This window comes from Ascidiella aspersa, chromosome 1 (genome assembly GCF_963924565.1).
Source record: "Ascidiella aspersa chromosome 1, kaAscAspe10.2, whole genome shotgun sequence".
In the NCBI taxonomy this organism is placed as follows: domain Eukaryota; kingdom Metazoa; phylum Chordata; class Ascidiacea; order Phlebobranchia; family Ascidiidae; genus Ascidiella; species Ascidiella aspersa.
Genome location: NC_139447.1, coordinates 34913619 through 34934543, shown reverse-complemented (window position 1 = coordinate 34934543; position 20925 = coordinate 34913619). Strand labels below are relative to the sequence as shown.

The 20925-nt window shown below is 37.2% G+C and overlaps 1 protein-coding gene across 4 annotated transcripts; it reads left to right on the top strand.

The window, feature by feature from the left end:
• Positions 1-1095: 1095 nt before the first annotated feature.
• LOC146170237 (ATP-dependent RNA helicase DDX3Y-like) lies at positions 1096-19863 on the top strand. 4 transcript variants are annotated; one of them, XM_083389197.1, is made up of 18 exons: positions 1096-1220; positions 1951-2005; positions 2476-2613; positions 2943-3128; positions 3631-3780; positions 4415-4483; positions 5185-5326; positions 6332-6431; positions 9093-9228; positions 9928-10088; positions 10617-10798; positions 12089-12183; positions 12528-12722; positions 13126-13201; positions 13890-13995; positions 14712-14829; positions 15323-15584; positions 16864-19863. In XM_083389197.1, exons 1-18 carry the CDS (start codon positions 1185-1187, stop codon positions 16976-16978), a joined length of 2322 nt encoding a protein of 773 aa, XP_083245323.1. In that variant the 5' UTR covers positions 1096-1184; the 3' UTR covers positions 16979-19863. The 4 variants fall into 4 exon arrangements, with proteins under 4 accessions (XP_083245323.1, XP_083245322.1, XP_083245321.1 ...); XM_083389196.1 differs by having other exon boundaries at positions 4406-4483; XM_083389195.1 differs by having other exon boundaries at positions 3625-3780; positions 4406-4483.
• The last annotated feature ends 1062 nt before the right edge of the window (positions 19864-20925 follow it).

Here is a 20925-nt window from a genome sequence, read left to right as displayed (position 1 = left end):
GACCGGCGGCCGCCGAAGTCTCTTGCACGTTCCTTGTTGCACCTGACTCCACGGAGCAGGCCGTTAAAATACCTGCCCTTAACTTCTTGAACTCTAAATCTAGACAGAGTCACTTCACTGAGTTGATATTGTTCGTTAAGTGTATATATTGACAAATTTCAGTACACACGAAAACACGGTTTAGGCCGCCAGTATATAAGCCGTATCAAGTAGAATGGAATCGGGAAACGCTGATCACGCTCGGTTCGGGTGTTGGTCACACGTCAGTGGACACCGGTTACGTGTTTAGTGACGTCAAGTTGGGCAACGCAGTGGTAAGTTAGGGTAAACTACTTACTAATGATACACTGCCCAATCCCCGAAACAACATTGAAAGATAAACCATGGTTAGTCACGTGATCTTCAAAGGTCACGTTTTTGCAACAAAAATAAAGCATGAAGGAAAAATGACACGTCATATGCTAAACATCAAGTTCTAATTATAATTTTGCTCATTTCATGTTTAAAAACCAGTGTCGGCAAATAACCATCAAAAAAATCGGCGTAGGGAAGTATTTTCTGCAACCGGTCAAAAAAGTTCCTAAAAAAAATTCACACAGCCCCCTATTTGTCCGGAAAAATTCTCTAACGGCAAAAGAGCACGCGAGTCGGTCTTTCTTTTTGTCTGGCGTGACGAAAGAAAAGTCGCGACCGGCATTCCTCGTTTTCGTCAAATCGAAATAAAAGCTTAGCGCGTTGATTCAGAAAATACCTACGAAAATAAGCGCATCAATCGATTAATTTACAGTGAGCCTGGCTGTTTCAAAAATGTAAGTGGATAAATTAGCAGTGCGAGGACAGAAAGCGTGGTTTAAAAATTTGCTTAAAAAATGGCTTGTTCCAAATGTGAAGCGAACTATTTGCTTCATTAAGTATGTTTTGAGGTTTTATTATAATGAGCTGTAGCTTATTTTTTTAAAAACGAAACACTACTATTTGATAATAAATATATATATCAATAATTTTTTATATCTATTTCTGTTGATTTGATTTTAACTAGTTTGAATTAAACTGTAAATTACTGGTATATCTTTCTTTTTTTACAAACCATTTTTAGATAAATTAACACTTTAGGGCCAAAGTATTTAATTCTTAGTCCCTTCCAAATAGAATTCTTGATTTTTAATTGAGAAGCAAACACAAAAATGGCTCACTCAAATGGACCTTCTTTGGATCAACAGGTAATCTTTATTTTCTTTCAAATTTTACTTTGCGTGTTTAAGGTTTATATAAAGAGCAAGTGACTTAAACTACCTTAAATGACTCCTATGTAATCTAATTTGTAAAATTGAGCAGGCATCAATGATTTTAAACAGTGACTGTGATCCTATTCTTAGTAATTAACCATCCAGTGGCCCAATTGCATCCCAGTGCCTTCCTGTTAAGAATCTTTGGCATGAAATAAAGCCAAAATTTATACCAATGACATTATTAAGAGTAAAATGTAGCTGTGTTGCAATAAAAAATAGCCTTTTGTACATCGCGGAGTGTCGGCAAAATACAATTTTGCGGCTACAAGTTATGAAAGGCAGTCTGGCCTAGTGGCGTTTTACTGTGAATGAGTACCATCTGGCTTCAAAAGAAACAACATTTTTGATTATATTTTGTTGATCACAAGTGAAAGATAAATTAAAGAAGCCCAACTCCCTGAAATAATAGCCACAGATTCTAGATTGATTTAATTCGAAAAAAACGGAAAAAAGCTTAAATCGCCATACCCATTAATATTAAAATGGCGCTAGTCTAGAATCTTCCCAAATTTTTCACTGTAACAAAACTGTGCCCTAAAATTTACAAATTTGTGTTAAAATTTTAAACTACTATCGTACATGTAGCCCAGGTTGTAAACCACTGATTCGAAATCTAAAGCAATTTTTAAGTGTTTTGTTGTGAAGGCTAATTTACTTTTAGATGGCCGGTCTTGACATTAATGTTGGAAGAGGTGGGGCAAGTGGTGCCAACTCTGGTGAGTAATTTATTTTACCATTACATATGCAATTACATCTTCACAATGTGCCAGAATATTGAACACTACTTAAAAAAAATACCCGTTTTTGTATGAATTGAAATTTACATGTAAAGTGATTTTTAAGCGACAGAAAAAATCTCATACAAAAATTAACAAATTACTCTTTATAAATGGGCAACTGTCTATTAAAATTTGTAATGGTCACCAAAATAAATCTTAACTTGAAAAAATTGTTTGTCTTGCGTTGCTCTTAAAGTTAATAGTTTCAAATTTCAACCAAAATAATGTTTTGTTAATTAGCCTGTTTAGCATGAAAATTTGAATTGGTTTTAAAAACAAATAATAACACAATTATTATTTATTTTCAAATAATAACACAATTATATTTTAACTGAATGGTATTGCCATAGGTGAAAAGTAGTTTTAAAACTGGTAGTAATTAAGTAACAGTGTTGTTTAATAAATAGGACGATACGGTGCCGGCGGTGGCGGTTATGTTCCACCGCACATGAGGAACCAGCCAATGGGCCGAGGTGGACCCCCTATTGTGCAACCTGGACTTCAGGCCACGTATGGCGGCGCTCCCATGACTGGGCCCAATGGTGGTAAGACACTACATAAAACAGACTATGATTTTTATTTTAATGGCTTTAAGAGATGTTTTGGGTGTTTGTATTTACAATGAAGCACTGTCAAAATAGAAGGCTGTTTTTTTAGAAAGTTTTAACCCACATTTTGACTTCATTTCAGGTTTGTCCATACCACAAACCTTTGACTTTCTATTTTTTGTTTTAATGGGTGTAAAACTGTTAGAGGGTGTTTAAATTTACAATTAAAACCCGATCAAAGCACAGTTGAACAAAAGATGGGTTCTCATTTTATCTGGTTTGGTCACCACTTTTTTGTTAGCCTCTCAATTGTATCCGTATCGCAGAAATCCGCTACGGTGCCATGATGCCCGGACCTCCGCCCGGCCCTATGCCCGCAGGACCCCCCAACAGTTATGGGAGTGCCCCGCCCCAAAGGGGTGGAATTTATACGAATGGGGTGAATCGCGATAGAGCACAACAACCGCAGCGTTACAATGATCGGGGTGGATATCAAAACCCACCAGACAAAGGTGAAATTAGGGGTTACTGAATGAGTTTTTTTTTAGAACTTTGACTCAATTTGAAAGTGTGTTATTTTGCTTAGATATCAACAATGACAAATTATAGCAAAATAAGGTTATTCAATTATTGACAAGAATACTTTTACGTGTTTTTTTATTAAAGGGTCACAAAACATTTCATGGAGAGCCAAATTACTGAATAGGTTTAACATTGCGGGCTGGATATTAAATTTTCTGTTTGACTTTTTGACTCCCGATATGTTAGACAAAGGGGAAAAAAATATTTAACAAGAAAGTCAAATTTGTTTTTTTAACAAGTTTAAATTCTTTTGTTTTAAGATTTAAAGTAAATATCATGCCCAAACGAAACATTTAAGTTTAGAAGTCAATACTGAATTTTTTTTTTTTTTTTAGAAGCAATAAAAGTGTTTTACTACATAATCGCTCTACCTTGTGTCTTGTGCTTGTCGATAAAACATTGAAATATTTCACTAACCCTGTGCAGTTTCAGGTCAGTATCGTCCCCCAGCACAGCAGCAGTACATGAACTACGGAGGTGGCTACAACAATAATAGCGACCGTGGCTTCAACCGAGGTGGAGGGTTCAACGAACGAGGATACAACGACCGCAGGGGTGGAGGCGGCGGCGGCTGGAACCAGGGTAAGATATGCTCAACTTAACTTATGTGGTTGATTTAAGACAAACATTGTAGTTAAGTTCATTAGTGACAAACTGAAATGACTCTTTTGGAACTTTAGCCAAAATTTATATCACCCTGCTTCATCCTTACTTTTGTATATACCTTTGCTAAGTTAAATTTAATATTAATGTTGCACACTAACAATATTGTGTGGGCTTTAATTTTTTTCCTATCTTTTTTTTTCAATTTTTATTCACACAAAAAAAAAAACATGCCACACCATAAAATTAGTCTTGTGTGCAAATATGCAACGAAAAGGATGCATAAGATTTTCAAGGGTAAGGCGCCAAAGGGTTTTCTCCCTTAAAAGCCATAAAATACCTCGCGTTTTTATTTCGACAAGGTTTTTCAAAAACATGCTATGACATGGATAGATATTAGAGATTTATCAGAGTTATGCAAAAGTTTTTGTTTTCGAAATGTTTAAAGTTGAAAGAAACTTAGTGAATGAAAAAAAGGCACTGGACATCCTAAAAAAGATCAAATACTACCTAAACGTGAGAGCAGCTTAACACTGGCTTAGTGGCTTCAAAAGCCACGGTTTGGCCAGCCCTGGTCTATTTTAACACAATTACTTGCATTAAGGTGGTCAAGTTGGTGGATACTGGGAAGGACCTCCACAGCAGCAAGTTCCTGATCGCTGGGCCCGACTTGATGATGGTGGTGAGAATTCTTACCCAATTACATTGACACCCGAATAAAACACTGATTGGAATAAGGCTCAACAGGACTAATATCTAATAGTGCTAATAACATCTAAATTAGAAGAAGACCTAATAAGGCTGAAACAACATTTTATCCCACCCAACCCCACTCATACCTTTATCATCAACTCCCCTAATAATTAACCCAATTTCTAACCCCACCCGTTACCTTCCCCTGAAACAGCAATTCCCCAACAGGGCTATTTGAACTAGACCCCCAAAACGTTAACAGAAAAACGGCCAATGCCAGACAGCTGTCACCTAATTATCCCATACCCTCTCCCTACAGTTTCCGGCATCATTTTGTCCATTTACAACTTATTCCAATTAATTTAGAACTTATTCCGACATGCTTAGATGTTATTCAGGCAATTTTAGCTGTTATTCTGTAATAAAATGTAACTTATAGTTTTCTTATATATGAATTATTTATTTACTTATTAATTAACTACCTGCTATAGGTCGGGTAAAGATATGTTTACAACCAAAGCATTCTCAATGATCTCGTAATTTTCTTGCAACATTCTCATTAAATATAGCCTACTTCTGTAGCTACAGTAATGAATGCATAGTTAGTTTGTAGTCAACAAGTCAGCTTTTTAAATCTTCTTGCGCCAACAAAGCCATACCTAAAAAAGCTGTTTACAACAATTTAATTAGGTATGGCAAGTGGTCGCTACGGGCAACATCGGGAAGGTGACGACCGTTTGGCGAAGAAGTGGGACGACCGTCAGGGAAGCGGCGATGCGTTCAACGACATCGACTGGAGCAAGCCGACCACTAGAAACGAGGACCTTGAAAAGTGAGCAGTTATGACGGTGGTTAGCAAACTTTTTTTTCGCAGCCCAAAACACTATTTCAAGAGCTATTGAAGGCCCATTAGGTCAGTGGTTCTAAACACTTTGTGACCCCAGCCCCCCTTGCTTACGAATACGAAAAACACTTCAAATAACATCTAAAGAGAGGTTTCTAAAGACGTAACGAAAACCCCCAAAAAATAGTTTAACAGGCTAATTGGTAAACTAAGACATGTTCATGGGCCCCTGAAGACTGCTCCATGAACCACTGGGGGGCCAAGGGCCACGGTTGAGAAACGCTTCACTATGTGAAACCACTACGACAACAGGGGTGGTTTCATGATTTTTTTTGAGGGGTCATGAAAATTTTTAGAATGACGTCACAATGTTTGATTTGGTACACATGACCTGTTGGTCCTGTGATGAAGCAATGAGCTAAAAGTAACACTCTTAGCCACACAAACTTTTTAAAACACAGTGCAATGAATGTATGACTATCATATGGCCCACAACTACGTGATAAAACTGATTTAGCTTGCGGCCCACTAAAAATTACTAGAAGACCCCACACTTTTTGCAAGCTTGAAGTGGACAAAACATAAATAGGAAAAGAATGTTAATCAATTTGAATTCAATTAATATTAGCCTTAACTTTGTATTACTTTTACGATTTTATCAGATTTTGAAAAGATCTTGCTCAGAACCCAATCCCAGCAAATTAAATCATATAAAACTAACGCAGTTGGCGACCAAACAAAATCATACCGCGAACCCAAATTGACAACCTAATTTTGGGTTGCGAGTTGAGAAACACTTCAAAGATGATCAATGCTTAAAACGAAAAAAAAAAGATGATCAATGCTTAAAACGAATAAATCCTTTTTTCAAAATGAAACTGACAAAATATAATTTTCTGAAAAAAGCATTTGCTTCTTGATTTAATATGGCCTAGCTTCAATAGTTTAAATTACTGTCTTGCAAAGCCAACTTTTCAAATTTTTTCCAAATAGACAACTGTTCTCTGGCTCTAACACTGGCATCAACTTTGACAAGTACGAAGACATCCCTGTTGAAGCAACTGGAGAGGATTGCCCAGATCACATTGATTGTGTAAGTTCCTCTTGTACTTGTCACACAATATCCGAAAACTTGAGTTTCTCAAAGCAGTTGATGGTAATAGAACCGCAGCATATTAAAATTACACACAAAGCAATGCACAATAAGTGCTTAATAGGTATATTCGATAGTTGACATTTTATTCCGATACCTGATATATGGACAAAAATTATCCAAAATGTTGTCATTACTGTGCTTACAAACGCAACATAGAAAAACAATATAGCTTTGGAAGGTTTTATTTATCAGTTTATTAGGCCAAAATATGCTTTAGAATTATGAAGTTCATTTACCTTCAGTTTTGACCTTCTATCGTTTGATCAATTTACCTTTCAATATTGCAAATCATGGCTAACATTTATAAATCATTTTGGCATCGGATCCTCACCAATACCACCCTATTATCGGACGAGTACCGCTACTACCACATTAGTTATCAGCTCAGACTAGATTTTATAGGACATCCCTAGAGCTTACATAAGAATGATAAGGTTCTCAACCTGTGTTAAACATACCAATAGTGCTACTAAAAGGCTTTTCAGTTGGTATGCGACCAGCTTTTTGGTTTTCCCCAGAGTTTATGGTTTTATCCGGAGTTTAGGGAAATTAACGCAAATTTTATATTATCAAGATGCCACGAGTTCCACTTGCTCCTTGCCACTAAATCGACCCATTATTTAAAATATGCAACTAGTGCTTGAAGCGAGGTATTTTAGTTCATTTTTTAGCTTAAATGAACATTTGTGGTTCGCAGCTCTTAAAGCTTGAGAGCTACTGCTCTACTTGGATATTGTTTCCAGACTCCATTCAGTTGACTACAAACTAGGGTGAAACTCAGTTCATACACAGCATGGACATTGCATTGTACTTGAGCTATTAGGCATTTGTAGGGTTTGCAAAGTCTTTCAGTCGTTAAAAGTGTTTGAAATGATTTTAAAAAACCCTGCCTTTGAATTTGTTTTATGTGTAACTTGAAGGTATGTTGTTAGAAATTGTTGTTTTCAAATTATGTTTAAAAAATGTGGAGGGGCCCAAATTTTACGTCTTAGGAAAACTATAAATTTTGTTTGAATTGTTTGAATGTCTTTTAATGGTTTCCCTACAAGCATGTGGCAACCCTGTGTTAGCATATGGTCATTTAGACCGGATTGGAACTTTTCAAACATTTTGCATCCTGCTTATACAGTGTATTGCTCTTCCAGATATTTTTTCTCAGGCACCATAAGGTACAAAAGGTCAATAAGTAAAACATTGGCTGTAACAAATTTTATGATCGTTCTGCTTTTGGCTACTGCTTATCCTATCATTTATTTAGACATTCCCATACTAAAAATCAAGCCATGTTAATTATACGGGACTTCCGAAACTACACCCTACAGTTAAAAATGTTCACCCTAATTAATCCATAGATACTTTTTAAGTCTCTCAAAAACACATTTTAACGTAACATGTGTTACCCTGCTTTTTGGTAAAAACTTCAGATTAATTAACAATAATATCTATACCTGTTTGTATGGCATTTTGTATTGTAGGACAGTTTTGGTTTTAGCAAATAAATTGCCATTTAGCTTTGCTGCCTTATATTTTTTATATAAGTTTTATAGCTAACAGTTCTAAGGAATAGTTTTTTCGCCAAAGACCTCTTGGCAGGCGAAAAAAATTACCCCTGTTGCCTTAGTATTTCAGGCCAGGGATGATTGTAGATTTAGGAGACAATGCTGTTGATATTTTATTGACAAAATAGAATATATATATACTTACAATCAGCAAGCATTTGAAACAGATTTTCGTGATGCATGTAGAAAAGATTTACTAACTTTAAATCAAAGTTAATAAAATATGCAGTAAGAATATCAAAGCCTATACAGAAGTAGGTAATATTTTGAATGTTTTGAATATCTCTTTTTTTATACTAGCTTTGGTACTAGTTTCTGATTAATTTTTTTTTGTCTTTAAAAATTTTGTTCATCATAATTTAGCATAACATTGTGATACATTTTTGGTTGCTGCCTTATTATATTTTTAGATGAAATTTTATAGCCAATAGTGCTAAAAATAGTTGTTCCGCCAGAAAACCTCTTTGCAGGCGAAAAATTGCCCCCTTTTTCCCTCGGTAGTATTTTTACAAACTGATTTCTGCCAGAAGTCAACTTGTGGCGTGTGACACGTGTTTCGTCACATAGATATGCCTGTGGCTGGTGGTTCCTGTCCAACTTGGAAGATTCGTCAGCGTTTCCTGCCCAATCATTCGCTTAATGTAGTAGTGCTGTTGGTCACACATACATTTCGGGCTGTTACTGTTGTTTATGCTTAAAAAGTTTTATGTAGACGGTCAAGTAAGACAACCAACCACACACTTAATTAATCACGAAACAAACCACTTTTTGTGTTTTTGTGTAGTTTCAAATTATGGAATATATGTAACTCTGAATTTGGTATGTTTCCTAAATCCATATAGTATCGTTATAATTTCTTTAATATTTTCTAAAAGTTCGGTTTAATGCCTTTTTTTAAGCGTTTGACCTTTTTAAAACATATCAATGATTTTTGCCATTTTGTCAGTTAAATTTTTGTATGTGGTATACTGTCAATACTTGAGTGTTATTAAATTACCATGGATACTAAGTTAGTTAAACATTTTATGTTGAATTTTAGTTTAAATCAGCTGAATTGGGTGAAATCATCAACGAAAACTTGGATTCTTGCAACTACAGCGTGCCAACTCCGGTACAAAAGTACGCAATCCCGATTGTGAAGGCAAAGAGAGACTTGATGGCATGTGCTCAAACTGGTATGTTTGTTAATATTTCACCTTGACCAACAAATTGTATTATTCACTATCTTAGATGTATTGTTTAAAGATGGCATTTTTCAATGTATTTTTTTATTAACAAGGCTTTATTCGCTTTATTCCAGGAAAAATAAGACCCCAACCTAAAAATTATTGTTCACAACTAGCATTATATTAGTTTTTCTACTTAACCCCCAATTTCAATCATTTTTTTTGCAACTTTGGCCCAACAGCTGGGTATTGTATGTTGTATATGTCTTTGGGACCGTGTATGTAAAACATAGATTTAACTGCAATTGAAATATCAATGTCGAAACACCGACAGGAAATGCTGTCAGTCTGGTTTCCCCTAGTGTTGTTTTTGATAAAATTGCTTGTTACAACGATTTACATACCCTTTAGAAATTCAGAGCTCAAATGCCGTTATTGGGTTTAGTTTCTTTAGACTAGACTAGAGACTGATAACTAACTGTAACAAAATATACTTTTTATTTTCACAATATATATTATATATCTTTTACAAAATAAGGTTTGTTTCAATTCAATTACATAATTATAACATAAATATTGTTAATTTTGTTTAGAATTTAACCTTGTTCAAAATGTAATTACATGATTTCCTATTAGAGGAACATCATAATTGTTAATTTAATCAAAAATTAACCTTGTATCAACTTAATGGCATAATTATTTCAATAGGATCTGGCAAGACGGCAGCTTTTCTTTTGCCGATTCTGTCTCAGCTTTACTCGTTGGGTCCCGGTGAGTCACACCAGGCTTCAACTCAATCCAGCCGCGGACGTCGTAAGCTCTACCCACTTGCCCTTATTCTATCTCCCACCAGAGAGTTGGCATCACAGGTATTGTGGCTTGGGTTTTGAGTTCTTATCTTTGGTGCAGGTTTACATGATAGCAATATTGGCAAAAATACTCTTTTAAAGAAATTCTTGATAAGTAAACACCAAACTTAGTTGGCTTTAATCTCTAACCTTCAAAATTTGTATGAGATTTGATAAAATGTGAAATAAATACATACAGTTCAAAACAAAATTATTGAGCAGTACTGTATACATTCCCCTCAGGAGGCATTAAAGCCATTAATAGCAATCGTCCTTTGCAGCAGATTTAGTGAAATATTGCACCTCGGAATATTTGTGAAAATATACTGATAGATTTTTTTTTTTTTTTAAAGAATTTTTCTGCCTTGAAAAAAGTTATATGTTTAGTGTTTTGAAGTCACCATCATAAAAAAACTTTTATGCTTTTGCAAACCAAACAGATGTAAATAAAACAATTTTTTTGACCATATATTACAATGGTAATTTGTTATGTCAAAAAAGTAAATCGAAAAACTTTTCAACCAACTAACTCTGCAATGTTTGCAAAAGATCTACGACGAGGCTCGCAAGTTCTCGTACCGTTCGCATGTGAGGGCCTGTGTGATCTACGGGGGTGCAGATGTGGGGGCGCAGATGCGGGACCTCGATCGTGGGTGCCACGTGCTCGTTGCCACTCCGGGTCGTTTGGTGGACTTTATCGAGCGAAGCAAGATCGGACTGAACTACATCAGGTATGCTTACACCCAGGGCTGGGAAGCCACCGTAAAATAACATTAGCTCCGGCTCCAGCTTCGGAGCCATCAGACAATTATTAAATGGCTCCGGCTCCAGCTCCGGAGTCGTAAAACTCAATCCTTTGGCTCCAGCTCCAGCTCCGGAGTAGTAAAACTTATATCCTTTGGCTCCGGCTCCAGCTCCGGAGCCATCAAACACACACCCAATGACTCCGGCTCCAGCTCCGGTGCCACCAGTCACTTATTCAATGGCAAGTTTTAAAAATTGCTTTTGGCTAACTAACGTTGGAGATGGAACAAAATATAATTTCTTAGCTTTAGCACCACAAATTGAAAAATGGCTCCATCTCCACAAAAATAATGAAAAGGGCTTCGGCTCTGGCTCCAGCTCCACAAAAATAATAAAAAGGGCTTCGGCTCTGGCTCCAGCTCCACAAAAATAATAAAAATGGCTCCGGCTCCGGCTCCGGCTCCACAAAAATAAAAACAATGGCTCCAGAGAAAATGCTTAGCTCCGGGCTCCAGCTCCGGCTCCCCAGCTCTGCTTACAACAGTATTTATAACTTTAGCATAGAAAAAAATGCTTTCTGAAATCGATAGCTTTGGTATTTAATTACCACGTTTGTGCATCCTCTGAGTTGGTAACCAGTAGCATCTTTTAAAGTTTGACATGTAGTTAACATGAGCTTTGTAGAATCGCGTTTTACTTTTCATTATAATGGAAACTGCCATAAATACTTGGAAAGTGACTTAAGCCTAAAAATATATTATATATTAAGAATAAACAGAGTAAAGCAAGAATAAATTATAAGTAATGAAAAAAAAAATAAAAAGGAATACTGAACCGCAACGAACATTATTTGGTTTAGGGTGCGGGTTTAAGTATGGGTGAGTCAAGTGTTATTATTCTTAATAAATATAATACTTGACCCACTCCTATTCAAGGCTGCAAGCAAAAGAACCTAACCTTTGTTTGAATTTTTTATGCTGGTATCCACTGCCTAATAGTAAAACCCGACTCTCGCAATGTTATAGGGATCTTTATAAATGGTTCAAAGATAAAACAGTTTAACCCTGAAATGAAGCACTGTGCGTTTTTCATGTAAGTATATATATTCAATTTTTTTTGTTTTTTTGCAAAAACGGACACTCCTGTGCTGTACAAGCCAGAACATTGGAAGTATTGTGTCTATGTTTATTTTGTTACTTTTTGGCTACTAAGCTTTTGGTGATAAATTAATAACTTATGAGAAAGAGTTCTTCAATATAAATTTTTTTTTTCTGTAGATTTGTTGTCTTGGATGAAGCAGACAGAATGCTTGACATGGGTTTTGAACCCCAGATCAGAAGAATCGTTGAGAACAAGGACATGACTCACAAGGGTTAGTTATGCTTCAAATTTATTTTTAACTAAAAAAATAAGAAGTGTTGCTGAAGTAATTTTTCTTTGAATTTGAAATTTAATTTTTTAATATCTTTATAAAAAAAATTGTAAAGAAACACCTTAACACGAGAATGGTTGGTGAGATGAGCAGAGATTTAAAAGTTTAATTTATTTTTAAACAAATCACTTTTTTAATTTTTTCTTAACACACAAAAAATGCGCATGGCCGTTCCAAAATATTTTCACTTGCCAACCTGTGATTCTATAACCGCGTTATTAAATGGCGTGTTTATAAAAAACACATTCTTTTTCTTGTCTAAACCCTGAAATTTCCGTTGGCAGGAGATCGTCAGACACTCATGTTCAGCGCCACCTTTCCCAAGGAAATCCAGATGCTGGCTCGCGACTTCCTGGACAACTACATCTTCCTGGCTGTTGGAAGAGTCGGATCCACCTCCACCAACATCACGCAGAAGGTGGTCTGGGTTGATGATGAGGAAAAACACAAGTTCCTACTAGACCTTGTCAATGCAACTGGTAAGATCCTCCGTGTAGGATTTGCTATGCCTATTTATTTAGTGTTGTTAAAAAATCTCTGAATGTATTGTTTGATTTTTTACGACATGCTTAACCAATTAGCGTTTGTATTTAATGATTGTGCTAAAAAGAGTTTTTACGACATGCTTCCTAAGCAATTAGTGTAAATTTAAAAACAATTTCTCAACAAGGTTATTTTTGTATGATTTATTTGACCCTATACACAAAGCTCTCACTTGAAATGGAAACAAAAGTTAGATTTTTTAAATGTTTTGTAGAAACTTGTGTCTATCGTTCTTGTCGTAATATTAAAGTGTGAAAGAAATGCTGCAATGCCCGTGCACCCGTCTCGAACCTAATATATTCTTATTGTGCGAAAACAACTATAATTTTCGTCGTACAGATTCGAAGTCGCTGACTCTAATCTTCACTGAAACCAAGAAGGGAGCTGATGCTTTGGACGAGTTCCTATACTCCAGGTTTGTGCTTGTAAATTTAACTGCCTCGCTCTTCGTGTTTGTTGATTTTTTTGTTCATGCGCCGAATGACGTATTTTCAGTTCTAAAAATATTGGCGTCATGCCGTAATATATTAATATTACGACACAAAGCGAAAACTGATAATGGCGTGTGTAAACTTGACCGATGCCCTTGTTTCAAGTAACAAAATTACACCAGCTTTCACAATTTTAGCGTATAGCATTTTGCTATTATGGTTGTGCTGCATTTAATTCCCTCTTATCCACAAATTACTTTTAAGCACACAGTTTATAACACTTGTCCTACTGTTCAAAGCCATTTTTTTTAAAAGAAGGAAGCAGCCTTATTTTTAAACGTTTGTTGAACTAGGAAGTGATTTTTTTTTTCGCTTTTTATACGCCAAAAATTTACATACATAAAAGTTACTTTTTTATATTCCTAAGAATCCTAAGATACGTTAAAGATGTACAGTAGGTCAGCAATTTTATTTACAAAAACAATCTTGATTTTAAACATCACACTACATATTAAGTAAAAAGTGGACAAGTTGAGTAAGTTTTGTTTTCACAGGCAATAGCTAAAACTGTTTTTTCCCTAAAATGTCAAAGCTGAGATTTTTATTACGTACGCGTACAATCGTACATTCATTTTTTACATTTTTGCTGACTGAATTTTATTATTTCTTTAGGAAGTACAAGTCGACCAGTATCCATGGCGACCGAACACAAAGAGAGAGAGAAGAAGCCCTCCTGGCTTTCAGGACCGGGGATTACCCCATTTTGGTCGCCACTGCTGTAAGTTGATTTCCTTGGTCTCGTCAAAAAAACAAGACTTTGCTTTTCACGGTCAAGGTTGGACCGAGCTCGTGAGTTCGAATCTCGCCGCCGGTTACACCTTTCCAGTATCGCCTTACTTGAAGTATAGTACTGATTAGGTCGGGTGGTGATTTCGGTTAGCCGTTAGCCATTCCTTGAGGGCATCTTTTGTCTTATTGTCTAGTGGATATTTGTGAATTTCTCATTAACTTGATTAATGCTATTTTTTATGTTCTGTTTGCTTAACAAAAATTTCAGTATAGAGAATTAGGTTTCGCTTGTACTTGCGCATTAGATTTTGTGCCGCTGCGAAAAAGGTATAGGGAAACACTGGGATAGCCTTTGCGTAAGGCATCTTGTGTTTAGTATTACTAGTTATTTGTGCTGTTATCAACGGTTAGTCTGACTAGTTTAAGCCTTATGTTGTCAAAACCAGCGAGAGCGACGTAATTTTCGTTACATATGTCAATTAATTAATAATTCTATTTATGCGTAATAGCCGTAACAATCTATCCCACCGCTAATGCGACAGTGCCGGTTTACCCAAAACGTTGAATGTCACCAAAGATTTTTATTTTGTAAACTATACCTTGGTCACGAAAATCCTCGCTTTTCCGCTGTTTTCAGAAAGCCTTTACGGTGGCTCCTTCAGTTTGTTTCTTAAACGTAAACGTTTTCACCCTTTTTGGTTTCAGGTTGCCGCTAGAGGTCTCGACATCCCCAACGTTCGTCACGTGATCAACTTTGACCTTCCCAGTGACATTGACGAGTACGTGCACCGAATCGGAAGAACCGGGCGTGTGGGAAATATTGGTAAGGGCAACACAACTAAGCCTGGAACTTAATCTTTAAGGAAGCTTAGAGAGAAAAAAAATACCATTTTAAACCACTGGACACGAACACAAGTGTTTCTCAGCTATGGATGACTGTTTGATTTGGTTAGGTCGTCGTTGGTTAAGTCGTCGATTGCGTTAGTTATATGTGGTTATATTTACTTGGATTGGTTCGAAGCTGAGATTTCTCCAAATTGTGATAAAATTGTCAAAGCAAATGATTCATATCAATTAAATTCGAATTGATTAAAGTTATTTCCGTATTTGTGTTAGTGAAGATACTTGAGGCGCCAAAGCTCCGCTCTCATTCTTAGGCTTAGTATTTGGTCGTCGCGGAAAAAGGTTGCAAAAAGGTATCCGAGGTCTGCTGGTCACTTTCTTCTACAACGACAACACTCTGGCAAATGCATTTTAACACAGTTTTCATGCGAAACTGGCCTTTATAACCCCAAATTACACCTACTTCTACCCAGGTCTTGCCACCTCCTTCTACAACGACAAGAACCTGAACATTGCTAAGGACCTGGTCGATCTTTTGATCGAGGCGTCGCAGGAAGTTCCGCAGTGGCTTGAAACGCACGCCCTCAGCTACCAGAAGGGGCGTCCCCGCGGTGGAAAGCGCTTTTCGACCGGTTTTGGATCGCGCGATTACCGCCAGCAGCAGAACAGGGGCGGAATGGGCCGCGGCGGCGGTGGAATGGGCGCCGGACGCGGAGGAGGCCAGGTGGCGCACCGGTAAGTTTTTTTTTATGAAGTCGATATGATGGGAATGATTCTTTCCAAGTTGAACTCCCGAAAACTCCATGCATCATCTGAATCAAAGCAGAATTGTATGTCATTTGCAGTGACAGGCAAGACTTGACACTACAAATTTTACTGTTTTTGACATTTTTGACAAAAAATTCAATTTTTAATACTGGTACAATTTGTATTAAAACGCAGTCTCGTGCCTCTATATCCATCTGGAAAGAGTCTTTATTTTCCATAAACAATAATTTAAAATCCTGTTTACTTGAAATTTCCGATTGAAGACAATACAAAGTTTTGCCTTTTTTATTAAATTTTGCGATTTTCGGCAAAAATTCAGCTCGATGTCCTCACACCAATACATGTTCAAATGAGCTTAAATTTTGTATACAACGGTTTTAGGTGTCTATCTATCAAAATCCAACTTTTAATACTACTGCAAATAAATGTTATCTGCAATCTCTACCCATCTAACTTGCTTCAGCAATTCCATAATCTGTCTAAAACAATTATACGATCATAGCAAATTAATTTCACTTGAAAAACATCGATTAAACATAACCTAAAATTTCGCAATTTGCGATTTTCGGCAAAAATTCAACTCGATTTCCTCACTCCAATACATGTTCAAATGAGCTTAAATTTTGTATACAACGGTTTTAGGTGTCTATCTATCAAAATCCATATTAGGCAAGAGGATTTGAAAAAAAAAGTGTTTTCGCGACCCGCCCTAATAGATAGTGGCTGTTTACCCTGTTTAGAATTAGACAAATACGGCCATTTACAAACTTAAGTCTAGTTATTAAAAGAAAAAACTCACTTTTTAGTTTTAACCAACGATAAATGTAAAGATTTCTTCCAAATAGCATAGCCATAGCCGTATTTTTGCGGTACTTGACAGAAAAACAGTAAGATTCTGTTTCAAGAATAAAACCCTGCATCTGGAAAGTTTATTTTTTATAGCACTATACATATGTCAGAAAAATGATTAATACCCCCCCCCCCCCCCCACAAAAGTTAAAGAATTTAATCAAAATATACTACAGTTCGATATCCTATTCAAAACCTAATACTCTATAATACCTTGGGAATTGGGATTATACTCTGAATAAGTATAAAAGACAATTAATTTTCAAATTTGTATATTTACTTAAGTATATACTATATATGTTTAACAGTTTACTGTTGACTGATCGCTTTATTCAGACCTAGGAAAATTCATTCTTAATTTACAACATTTTTTAATTTTAATTTTTTATAATTTCAGTGGTGGTGGCGGCGGCGGTAGTTGGGGAATGCCCCCTCAATTTTACCGGGGTAACGACTACGGGGGTTCGTTCGGTGGTAACCAGTCCTCCGGCCCCGACTGGTTCGGCAACTAAGCCCCACCCCAGGACCCCATGATGTCACTTACTGGGGCGAGCCGAAACGGAATAACTGTAAATAAATCGTATATGTGATAACATTTGTGTTTTTGCGGGCGGCTTGTTTTAAATAGCCGAAAAAAAGGCATTTTTATGATAAATAGGTGAATTTAGGAAACCTAAAACCGCAGGTAAAAAATGAGGGTCACATTTTTTGTAATAATATTTGTTTTCACGTGCAGCTTGTTTAAATAGCCGAAACAGGGCAATTTTTACGATAAATAGATAAATTTAGGAAACTTAAAACCGCAGGTTAAAAATAAGGGTCAAATTTTATTGCGGCCTTGGCCTAACTGCTGTTTTCTCGTTCGAAAAATGCAGATGCCGATTGAACGCAGCGGTTTTACGTTTCTTAAGTTTATTTCGAAGATTTTTGCCAGTTGATTTTAACGCTGTCAGTAGCAACGACCAGCATTTAATTTGCCCAAATGTATATAACCTGAACCTTATGGCCGCCCGCCTGTACAGAAGCTTTGTGCCGGTTCCGGTAAAAACCGGTTTCAACCGGACAAAACCGGATCCTGTGTCGTGTTTTCGTTTTGTAAATAGCCTTTTCCTTTTTCGTTTTCTCTCGCCTGAGAGAAAGCTACACCACCCCGAAAAAACCTTGTACCACATGACTGTGCTTACTAGTATCTCTTAGGGTAAGAAATGTGTGTTTACGGCCTAAATCGGCCTGTAGTGGTTCGCAGTCGCCAAAATAAATCTCGCCCGGCGACTGCCCTGCCTTTTTAGACCAACCTATTGACCTATTATTATTATTATTGCTATATCTCCCCCTTTCTTCTGTTTATATCACCCCTCGGCCCAGTCACCGCCATTCGTGCGACGTGCAGTGTTGTCGACTGACCACTTTTTGGTGCTTCAGAGTTTTTTTTTTCTCATTTCTTCAAAATATGTCGCACAGCGAAGAAACTGCATCGCGAAAACGAAACTTTCGCGAAGATGTATGGAAACTCGCGAATATTTCCGAAACTTTGTTCGCGCCGCGAAAGGTCGCGAACTTTTCCGAAGCTTTGCGAAAACGCGCACAACTTCGCTCGCGACGCGAAAATTTTACCTTTTATCATAGAAAATGAAAAAAAAAAACGCGCGCGAGCTAGAAAAGAAAAAAAGGCGCGCCGCTTTTTTACGTGCGCAATTAACGCGCGACCGGATGCGCGTTTTAGAGGCTGATCGCGCGTCCCCTGTCCCTTCAAACAAAAAGGGTTTTTGTGACGCGAATCAGCGCAGAAGTACGTCGACATTGGGATGTCGCCGTATACGTCAAGAGTCTGTCGCGATGAACTAAAGGTTGCTGCAATTGTCATCATTCTCTCCGCTTTGCCGCTCCAACAAACGTACATTAGGTTAATATTTCTCCTACTTTTAATACTAAATAGGGCCGACGTTCGATTTTTGTTAAAGTTCGAAGTCACCGCAAGGGGCGCTGCTGCTAAACTGACCCGGAAGTAACCACGGGCGTGGGAAAATTTTGCTGCGCCGAAAGCCAAGTGTAGTGTGAGCGTTGTCTTGCCACTTTTCTGTAATTTTCCCATAGATTTTTCTTGTTGTGTTACTTCGGACGTGCCGAGTCCCCCTATTTTACCCGAACCCCGCACACACAATCCCTAAACACATTCTTATTCTTGTTGCTTTGGCAATGAGCTTTACTTCATAAGGTGTTGATTTTAAAACGTTTTAGTACTATTTTGTGTGCTTAAAAGCGCCAAAAAGGTGCCAAGTTTTTTTATTTGTGCGCTGCTAAATCTTGCACAGATTTTCGCCAGAAATTTGAAAGCAGACTGGCGTTCAACGCTTATAAATTTAAAGTGCTTTTATTTAAATCTTTTTTCTATTCCTTGTTTGTGCGGGCCACGGCACCATTTGCTTCCGATTTCAGTGACGTAACAATTAAACTGACAGACGGCGTTCTTACGTCACGCTACACGCTCACACGATTAATTACCTCAGTTTAAGGAGCCATCCACGACATAAAACGTTGTAAAAAAAAATAGTTTTGTTCTGCCTTCGAATTTTTCAGCCTTATTTGTTTTCACAGAAAATAAACTAAAAAATAATATTTTTTGCCCGACAGTAATTTTCAACTTGCTTTTACGTTTCTGGATAGTTCCAAGTTGATAACGAAGCGCCGCGATCAAAATACGCCGTTTTATCGCGGCTTTACGAGAAAAGATGTGAAACGTTAACACTGTGCCCCCCTTTCTACATTTTAACGCTATTTATTTTTACTCGCGAAAGGAGAAATCTTGCGGAGAGGAATTGAGCTCGTTTCTCGCCGGTTGTGCTTGATGCGCGAAAACGGCCTCCAGGGACGCTTTTATCTATTTATAAACTATTAAAAATCCACTACGAGGTGTTCAATTTTTCTTCGTCACTCGCCAAAGTTCACCAACACGCTTTTGAGACAAAACTTTTCGTTTCTGGAGTTAACACAGCATTTTGTTTTCGCGAAATCGGCCGGTTTGAGAATAGGGCTTTTTTTCGAGCAACCGAAACGACAGAGCAGCATACGTATGTTAAGGATTTTCGTCCAAAGCACCTTCAACACGGCACTGCACCAAAACTAATCGCACGTCTTGAGCATTACGTGTCAAGGCCGTTCAGATTCAACCTCAAAATCGGTTTCCAAATTGCCTTCCGAACTCCAAATTTTTTTTTTAATTATTGGGTGATTTTTTTTCCACTCCGTGCAGTCATGTGGTTTGCCGACGTTGTCAACTTTAAATTGCACACACAACAAAACGAAAAACATGGTCTCGATGTTTTTTCGCGCACATGCACACAATCGAATTTATTGTTGCTGTGACGTTTATGATGGAAATAAAAAAAACAATATGGTATATTCTGTTGTGTTTTTAGCAGTATTTGTTCTGTACGATCAAGCTATGTGCATCCATAAGGTTTAAGTTGTTAACTTGCTTTTTGTCTCGTTTTTCCTCTTTTCTCTTGTGAGATTTTGCACACCGGAAAGCGTTTAAAGAATTTGTAAGTTTGGCATTTAAGTTGGGATGTGTCAAGTACACGATTTCTAAAGGCCTTGAATTGGAATTTGACTTGAATTATTAGAAAGCAGGGTTACCAAACGTTCTTATTTCTAGGATGTTTGCTTATTCTTGAGTGGTGTGCTTAGTTTGTCTTATTTTAGAATTTATTATATCTCCCTACAGTTTTTATTGCATGGTTTCTTATATTCCCTTCGTTTAACGACAATCAAAATAATAAAATTCGAAAAAAATGTTTTATCTGCTCCGCAATCGTAAGTCTTTACAGTTATCCTTCCCCCATATGGCCAAGCCTTACAATTACATAAACGTTTGGTAAACCCCGGCTGCGCCTTTTTTTTAAATTAAACGTTTTGCCAATTCTCAACAAACATACGCATTTTTTGCGCTTCGTGCGATTAAGCTGCATGTGGCACAGAGAACTAGCAGTGTTTTTAGGATTATTTGTATTCTAATCCCTTCTCCAAAAAGCATCCTAGATTTGCTCCGAGTTAACAGTAGCGTGCTTATAACCAGGGCTGCGGAGTCAGACTCGGGACTCGAGTAAGACCTTGTAAAACTACCAGAGTCCGACAATGCGCATGCGCAGTACCGAATTTTAAAACTGATATGGCCGCCAACTGGAAATTGTAATGGTGGACTATTATATGGCGGAATTTTTTCCAACCATGTATTGTGATTGAATGAATTACATGACCCCCCATAAGTGGATTGCTCAATATCCACGTTATTTTAGTTACGTAAATTGGTGCAATACAGACTGCAGTGTCCGGGCCGGAATCGGGACTCGACAAAATCGCACATTTGACCGGAGTCGGACTCGGGTCTAGTTTTTGGCCGGAGTCGGAAGCAGGAACACAAAAAAAGTATAATTGCGAACTTTTTGTCACAACTCAATTC

Coding starts and splice junctions, on each gene's coding strand:
- LOC146170237 (XM_083389195.1), top strand. CDS start 1,185: ATGGCTCACTCAAATGGACCTTCTTTGGATCAACAG. Junction 12,184..12,527: donor CAAGGACATGACTCACAAGG/GTTAGTTATGCT, acceptor TTCCGTTGGCAG/GAGATCGTCAGACACTCATG. Junction 12,723..13,125: donor AGACCTTGTCAATGCAACTG/GTAAGATCCTCC, acceptor TTCGTCGTACAG/ATTCGAAGTCGCTGACTCTA.